At 35.4% G+C, this 9,151-nt stretch overlaps 2 protein-coding genes across 2 annotated transcripts in view; one reads left to right on the top strand and one right to left on the bottom strand.

Annotated features, from left to right (window-relative positions):
* The window catches only part of LOC113234931 (phorbol ester/diacylglycerol-binding protein unc-13-like), a 261,122-nt gene that overhangs the window by 109,238 nt on the left and 142,733 nt on the right, over positions 1-9,151 (bottom strand). The window lies entirely within an intron of this gene.
* Positions 821-3,228, top strand: LOC113234692 (cytochrome P450 6B5-like). The gene is made up of 2 exons (XM_026470131.1): positions 821-2,185; positions 2,535-3,228. The coding sequence occupies exons 1-2, from the start codon at positions 844-846 to the stop codon at positions 2,705-2,707; spliced, it is 1,515 nt and encodes a 504-aa protein (XP_026325916.1). The 5' UTR covers positions 821-843; the 3' UTR covers positions 2,708-3,228.

The following is a 9,151-nucleotide window of genomic DNA, read 5'->3' on the forward strand; positions in this document are numbered from 1 at the left end:
GTTTCATTCGAAAACCTCAAACCATGAAGATTCTATGAAAATTCAAAGAACCTATTGCAATAAAACGGCAATTTCATACTTTAACCCCTAATAGTAATTAGTAAGGCATGTTAATATTTATTTGGTTCAGAATATTGCAACATTTTATTGTATATGCTATGTATATTTATACTATTTAGTATATACCATGTAAAAATAGGTCAGATAATATTCGGCGATCTCTAAGCGTTTTCATTTTGAAGTACCCTATGAACATATATATGTCTATGTGATATACCCGACGAGAAAAAAGCTAATTGTCTTGTAAACACACGCTGAATACTTTCACGACTTTGTGAGGGAGCACAGTAGATTGGGTTCCACACTACACTGGCGAATACCAAATGAGTCCAAACAAGTATAGTTCTTGTTTTAACTGATTTGAAATCTTTTGAGTCACGCCTCAGGAAACCCAGCATTTAATTTTGTGCCGCTCTTCTTGTAACGTTATCTATATGGGTATTAAATTTTAGGCCACTCTCAAGTGTAACTCCCAAATCCCTTACTTCATATACCTTCTTTAATATGACACTGCTAATATTGTTATGAATAGTTATAAAACGTTGACAATTCGATGTTCTCCGGATTTTAATCTGTAAAACAATGCAGTGAAACGTTAATTGAGCGCGCATATTTATGTACATATACATATATGTACGGGTGAACAAAATGTTTGTAAAAACTATTTCTTATCACAGCATGACCTTTGTTACTTAAGCAACCAATTATTTAGGTCGACGCGATTCTCTTAACAGCCGAAAGCAAATCAGTAATCAGTACAACAATATACTTGTGAGCAATAACATGTTTTTTTGTGTATCATTTCTGGTATTAGGATTTATTTGCATCTTTTACTTATTTTCCACATGGAATTTCAACTATTGGAAAAAGAAAAATGTCGCCGGCCCAAAGCCATTACCTCTTTTTGGTAATATCGTACAATCAGCATTCCGACAGAAATACATTGGAGAGGAGATCAAAGAAATCTACGCACAATTCCCGAATGAAAAAATAGTTGGATTTTACAGAATGACGACACCAACCCTGCTTGTTCGAGATCTTGATATTGTAAAGGCAATAATGATTAAGGACTTCGACATATTCATCGATCGTGGTGTGGAATTCAATAAAGACGGACTTGGAGTCAATATGTTCCACGCTAGTGGTGATTCTTGGAAACTCCTTCGAAGCTCATTCAGTCCTCTCTTCTCTACCGGAAAGATCAAAAACATGTCTTACCTAATATCTGAACATGCCGATAAACATGTTCATCGCATTGAGGAAGAGTACAGTGAAAGACAAGAAATTAAAATTTTAGAGTTCACACGCAATTACACAATTTCCACGGTTGTAGCTACTGCCTTTGGTATGGATATTGATATAAAAGACAACATTTTTAAAATGCTCGATGAAATAGACAAACTCATTTTCGAATCGAGTTTTACATTTGAACTGGATATGGTTTTTCCTGGCATTCTAAAAATACTAGGAACCGCATTGTTCCCTCAAAAAGTATCTGCATTTTTCCATGATTTAGTAGAGACAGTAGTAAAACAACGAAATGGGGAGCCCACTGGAAGGAACGATTTCATGGATATTATTTTGGCTATGAGAAAAGAAGGTGAAATTAGCAAAATCAAGGGAGACAATAAGATAACAAGTTTGACTATTACCAACAATTTGATCGCAGCCCAAGCATTTTTGTTTTTTATAGCAGGTTATGAAACAAGTGGTACTACTGCAGCTTTTTTACTATACGAATTAACTGTAAATCCTGACGTGCAAAATAAGGTTATAGCAGAAATCGATGAAATGTTGAAAAAAACGAACGGGAAAGTAACTTACGATTCTTTGATGGAAATGTCATACTTGGGAAGAGTATTTGATGAAACTCTTCGAATGCATCCAATTGCCGAGTTTCATGCCGTACAAAGGAATACGTTGAGGGAATATGCGATTCCTGGCACAGATGTTACTATACCCAAGGGAATGATGATAGTTGTGTCACCGTCTGGTATTCATTACGACGAAAAATATTATCCGAATGCAAAAGTGTTCGATCCTGAAAGATTTACAGCGGAAAACGCAAAGGATCGCCATTCCTGCGCTTACATGGCGTTTGGTGCTGGGCCAAGAAGCTGTATTGGTAAGTGTTTAAGAATATAAAATAAAATGTCCATATATTACTTCAGTGAATACCTAAATACGTGTGGATTTAGAAGGCGAAGCCCAACGCATTAAAATAAGGAGAACTTTAAAGATACAAAAGTTCTGGATAGATTAGTTAATGTCAATGACTAAAGATATAGATTACGGTTCCCAAGAAGATTGAAGAAGAAATGTAACATTCTAGAATTCGTAAAAAAAGTAAAAGATTTTTTTTTCACCTAGGGTTGAATGAAACGATTTTTGTTCAAATTGTACTTAGATACACTAATCTGGTATTTTGTTTATAAAAAATAATTTTAATCTCAATTTTTGTTATATATTTTCAGGCACGCGCTTTGCAAAAGTTCAAGTCATGATGTTTATCGTAAAACTGTTGTCTAAGTTTAGACTAGAGCCTTGTAAAGGTACACCATTGCCCAAAAATATGACGTACAATAAGCACCGATTAGTGCGATCTCCACCTGATGACCTGTATTTGAGACTTGTTAAATTTAACTAAGATTGTGAGAACATGGTTGTGAAATATTATGGAGAAATGTGAAATTATTCAAGTTTTTAATTTTTTGCAAAATGTTTGAAACAAACATTGTTCAAGCAGGAAGGATCTAAAACAGCTGGGCATATAAAGACTGACTTCAGATTTAATATTCTGTTTATATTGAAACAAACGAAGTATGCAAATAATCCGTTAAGATAACGTTAATAATTTAATGATGTGTACAATTTATCAATCAAAATAAAAGTTGCTTCAAAAATTTGTCAACTTATTCCGGAACAATGAATGACACCACAGAAATAAATCTAGACCGACCAGTGATATTGCACTTTTTAAAAGGATCAAGCTTGTCATTGTTTGACAAACATCCGCCCACTACGTGACCTTGAAAGTGCATAAATAGTGAAGTAACATAAATATTGAAATCTATCGGTATCGATATTTTTATACAGGTAATAAGTAAATTTTTTTTTATAATACCAAGTGACGGGGCAAACAACTCGTGCACCTGGTAACGGACACGCCTATACATAACAATTGCAGTGCCACTCAGAGCTTTACATCGCTAAGATCTTAGGGGCACTGCTACTGCGCATTGACAAGTCCCATGTGCTCGTAATTCTCTAGCACCCTTAACCTTCCAAACAGGAACGCAGTAATGCTCACATTACTGCTTGGCGGCAGAAATACGTAAGGTGGCAGTGCTTCCCTAGACAAACTCTTTCACAAGGAGCTCTACTGCTGCTAAAGATAATAAATATATTCTTTAAAATATATACACATAGAAATACTAAGCAACAGACTTTATTTTTGGTAAAATGAACTTGTCCACAATAAAACTAATTTGGATTGATAATGTTTTATTTCACTGCCCATTACGATTCATGACTACTAGAAACGTACAATAACAATAATATTTTTTTATTTATTTCAACTTAATAGTATATCTTCAAGATTTAGTATATAAATCCTTAATTAACCTTACCACATCATTATGCGCGCCATTCCGCGTTCCAGGGTTACGTTACGCATGAGAGTACATGTCAAATTTAATTTGCTACAGGCTGCTCGCTGCGTAGAGCATTGGGCCTAGAATGTATTTTGTCTAGTACGCAATGAAATTTGAACGTAGCTATATTGTCATTGTAATGAAAGTTTCTTAATTATTTTAGGTATTTCATGTTCACTTTAATTAAACAGGATTTAAGTTGAAATGATTTACCCGTGAAAGGAGATGCCTCCTTTTTACCGACTAACACTCACATTGTTATTTAGGCAATAAGAAACAACAATATGACTTTTTGCAAGGAATTTGCTTCAAGGGCACTGCCGCAACTGTCAGAGAACTGAGAAACTACATAACGCTTGACCCGCCCACATCGTTGATCTATCTAAATGATATGTTTATTTATTTCCGTGAATGACACAGTTTTGAACATAAATATCCTATTATTAGCGAATCGTGACATTAATTTAATTTGTTTTGTTAGAAAATTTAATAGAAATAAGAAACAAAAAAGGGTATAAACGAAATATTGACGGGCGCCATTACGAAAAATATTTTTGACGAGAAAGGTTTTTTGGTTTGTTTGAATTTATAATGAAGATATATTGAATTAATTTAAAACAGTCTTTGGAGTTTCATTGCTATGTCTATTGTGAAGATTTCATATTGTCTACATTATAATTTAAATTACTTTCCCTTCGTGTTCCATAGCCGTGGGATGCCCTGTGTACTTGAAGGTAAAATTACAGAAAAAAAAACACGAGCACTTAGTAGCGCCTCCTCGTAACAACTACATGTGGATGTTTCATTGAAGAGTAGTAATATCGTAATACATTCACATAGAAACAATATTCATCGACGTTTGTAGTGCAGACTTAACTTGTGGAAACATTCGAGTATCGATGCCGAACGAGGTGTTGTATTCATAGTCATAGTGAATTTCCTTTGCATCCCGGGGATAGTACAGTCAAGAGCATTAAGCTTGACACTTTGGATTGTTTTTATCGCAAACGACATACAGTTGAATTTAACTTTCAACTTTAATTCTTGACGTGTTTTTGTTCCTGGTACCTTTAGACATGAGCCATGGTAGAATAAGAATAAGTAGTGCAACTCTGTACCCAGTAACAGCGCGGCTTGTATGCGCGCGACCGTATACATAATAATGAAATGCGCGTTGAGACCAGGTTGAGGAGACCAGTGTTGTGTTGTTTAATATGAAGTTACCATAGTATGTTCTTATTCTTCTATGCATGAGCTTTAACCGACTTTTCTTTTAGATTTTTTGAAAATAGTTATTGTTAGCGTCAACATACAAACATGATTGTGATTAAAAATGTCCTGAATTTTTACATAATTAACTTTTTCACAACAAATTCCAGGTATGTCTTTCATGTTAACTGAAAAGCAGCGTTGCCAATGTGTGGGGAATTTCAAATCGTTTGAGCTCGATTGGGGTTTTTGTGGGGATTGGCGCTATGTGGGAACAATGTGGGAACTCTAGCATAGCGTCAATAGAGCCAGTTAAACCAAACCCAAATAGCGCCATTATCTCCACAAAGACCTAAATTGAGTTCAAGTGAGTTAAAATTCCCGACACATTGGCAACGCTGCTGAAAAGACGTCACAATAATTGCAGCCAAATTTAAATTTAATAATCGAATTTTTAGATTGTGACTCATAGAAAATTAAACTTTCCGAAAATTTTCCGGATCCAATTTGTGGTATATTTATATTTTTAAACAAACCAACGTTTTGGGCCCTTTACAGGTCCCATGGCCACGGTTGACTGAAACTTATTAATTTTAATTTGACGACCTTTGTAGCCCGATGGTTTGCACGGCGGATGCTGGATGAGATGGTTCTGGGATCGATTTCCTATTCTAAATAGGATCTGAGTGTATTGGGTAAAACTCTTGAAGTCTGGTACTCATAGTACAGGGATTCTCTAGTTTGAAACCAGGTAATTGATGTAAATTTCTGTTACATTTGACGTTACTGTGAGTGCTCACTGGATCGTGTATGCATGTTCGCATTGGCTGTTTCATTCATGTATGGTATGAAAATTATTAGTAATTATTAAATACAAATATGCAGCACAAAAAACGTGTTATTTTCTTATTCTTTAAAAAAAATGTTGCTTGATATTTAAAAAAATAAATAATTCCATTTATCAGTCTGAAAATGTCACAGAGGTACTGTACATTTTTGTTCATGATAATCCTGGCCTACTTATTTTCCTTGCACCCTTATCCTTTCGAATTATCCAAACTCCATTTACTGGACCTCGGGGAAGAAATAATTGCGTGTACCAACTATAAATACGAGTGTAAATGTTCCCTGATATTAGAGTGTACGTCGAGTGATTTGTATATATCCTTTTGGGACGAATGGAGCATCATTTCTTTTGGTTTGGAAGGAATCGGGCAGAATACAGGAGGCAACATAATTTCAGATGAAGGTAGAAAAGCGATAGTATTGTTTTAGGGCACTTCAGGGGGCTGTAATATTTCTTCTTGGCTACTCGACGTCTTCGCCTGAAACTCGATTGCTTTGAGTATATGATTATCAACATATAATAAAACATTGCGAGGAGGTTGGCCTTTGCAAAAAAGTGCGATTGGGGCTGAGCTCCGTCATTCGCTCAAGATGGTAAGTGAAATCCTTGAGATGAGGTGTTACTTCACTCTGAGGCAGTTCACTTTGTTTCAAAAAAGCTGTACCATGCACAAATCCGGTCATATGGTCTATTGCTGCCACCTATGGGATAGTTCTGCTAAATACTAACTGATCACCTGGGATTCAGTTCCAAAGCCAGCCAAGAGGTGACGCTGGCCTCTCGCTAGCCAAAACTTACCCGCCTCGGTCTCGCGGGCGCTGTTGCTGTCCTGTAGTTAGGTACCCGAGTTTGTAGCATTTAATTAGTGTTTATTTATAACTGTTATTCACGATACAATAATATTATGAAAATACCAAAAGACCCGGTTTTTCCTTAGCTGAAAACTGAGTTACAAAATGGAGTAACCGGTTTGCATCCCTTACGAGTGCACGCTTGAACGTTTTTTCGCAAAAAATTAATGGAATGTATGACAAGCTGAAAGTCTCATCAGAAACGTGTAAAAATTATGTCGAAGAGTTAGAAGCGTTCATAAGTATTTTTAACAATTCCCTGATTTGACATCTCTTGTTTGTGTTCGTTTTTTTCTGTATTTGTTAAAATTATTTACATGATCTGGAATATTCGCTACAATAAAATTCAAAAAGAGGGAATCTAAAAAGACTAAAGTTATTTTCATTTCTCTGCACTTTGTGTCGCTTCTATATTCAGATTTTGTAGGCTATTCTAATGTAGTTATTTCACATTTTTCTGTTCCTTAGTAACTATTAAGTAATTTGTTATTGGGATTCAACTCCACCAATGTACTATTGAAAGTATACACAGCCATACATCATGTTACGTAAATTGTCATTATTTAAACTCTTATCATTTCTATGTATGTGATGTTAGGCACAATTATCTACGTACAATTAAGGATATTAGCACAAAAGTGATGTAACCCACATTCTTTTACAATATTACTTTAAGGGTGTACGCTGCTTCGGTTTCATGTAAAAGTCCGGTTTATAATAATATAAATACAAAATGCTTTATTTCTCTCAGAAAGGTCTATAAGTAGTTACATTTCGTATATAATAAGTTCCCTAGCGAGAGCTACAGTCTGTACTAGGTTGGGGACCTGTGTTACAGATCACCAGGCTCACTCCCTCTACGTGTATAAAGAACAAAAAAAAAACGATTATATTACAAAAATAAGCCACACAACGACTCAAAGTAAGTCGTCTGCAGATTCACGCGCGCAATTACGACTGAATTTAGGTTACACCGTGAGACGTGCTGGTGTGGGTGGAGGAAGGGGTGAGGGAAGTGGTATTTACTTTTAAGCGTTTGTACACCCTGTACAAACGCTTAAAAGAAACTGAATGAAATACATTCGTATGGCGCTCCAACTGAATTTCAGTCGAACGCAAACTACACAACTCCCAAATTACGCTCGTGTGGCCTCACCCTAAATGATATTATTATAATATACTTATTTTATTTTTAGCACGATTTTTACAAACCTCTCTTGCTTCACTTACATCCATCAATCTTTTCATACATGCAATCTTATTCTTCTCACTACGCACTCCAGCCTTTTTAAGAACACTCCCAATTTGATCAGAGAATGTTCTTTGTGGCGGTCCTCTTTCAATGATTCCTTCTACGTTAGCTCTATATATTTCTTTCGTTAATCTGCATACATTCACTCATCCGCTCCATGGGCCCAAACCACCTCAGCATACGCTTTTCTATTTTTGTCTCTCCATTCTCTTTCAAACCACATTTTTCACGAATCATAGCATTCTTCATTCTGTCACACAGCCGCACACCACATATTCTTCTGAGGGATCTCATTTCAACTGCATTCACTCTACTCTCATGGTTCTTCTGCCACACCCATTCCCTTACATTAGCGTTTCATATTAAAATATATATGCCTATATAATAAAATATAAGTGATAATTATGTACTTTACTACCATTTAAAGTAATATGATAGAAAAAAAAATGTGTGGTTACACCATTTTTGCATTGATAGCCTCCATTATGACAGCATCTATCCCTTACAATCGTCTGTTATTTCTGTTCATTATACGCATCGCAGGCGACTTGGTGACGGCTGTAAAGCCCGTATCTCATGGCCTGGTTATCCATAGGTGGTGAAGTCATCTTTCTAATTATAAATTAGTGTTACATGACAATAAGCTTAGATACGAATACCTTGAAACTATTTATTCTGACACACATGAATTACATAATAAAGTAAACAAGACTGTTTAAAAATATAAATATTTGTATGTGGGGAACAGACTAGGCATTCACTAAGCGACATAAGTAGCTTGGCACTGGTTTTAAGCCTGTCCCCGACCTTTGCAAACAGATTTGTATTTCGGGACTGTTTCACAAACTTAGTTAACTACATAATCCTTTACAACCTAATGCTGCTAAAATATAATTTAAAAATAAGAAAAAATAATTTATATGTAATTAAATATTTATATGAATTGATATTCAATTTTTTTGTGAAATTATATTATAAGTTTGCTATAATTATTAATACAAAGATCGAACATAGAAAAAAAAATCTTCTATTCGCTGTATGTCGCTACGGCAAAGATTATACAAAGATTCAACAACAAGCACATAGAAAAATTCGCGAGATCCGCTGATTCGTTCCGTAGCTTAGTTGGCATAGCGTCTCTCGTCCCTCGTCTAGTATACTCCATTGTAAATTGAAAATCGAATTTAAGACACGCCAACCAAAGTTTCTAGGAACAAATTGTACTTGGAGAGGTATCGGGGCGCCGCGATTTCAGCGCCTATGAAGTGCATACCATATA

This window comes from Hyposmocoma kahamanoa, unplaced genomic scaffold (assembly GCF_003589595.1).
Source record: "Hyposmocoma kahamanoa isolate Upper Pololo Valley unplaced genomic scaffold, ASM358959v1 86, whole genome shotgun sequence".
Taxonomy (NCBI): domain Eukaryota; kingdom Metazoa; phylum Arthropoda; class Insecta; order Lepidoptera; family Cosmopterigidae; genus Hyposmocoma; species Hyposmocoma kahamanoa.

Coding starts and splice junctions, on each gene's coding strand:
- LOC113234692 (XM_026470131.1), top strand. CDS start 844: ATGTTTTTTTGTGTATCATTTCTGGTATTAGGATTTATTTGCATCTTT. Junction 2,186..2,534: donor TGGGCCAAGAAGCTGTATTG/GTAAGTGTTTAA, acceptor ATATATTTTCAG/GCACGCGCTTTGCAAAAGTT.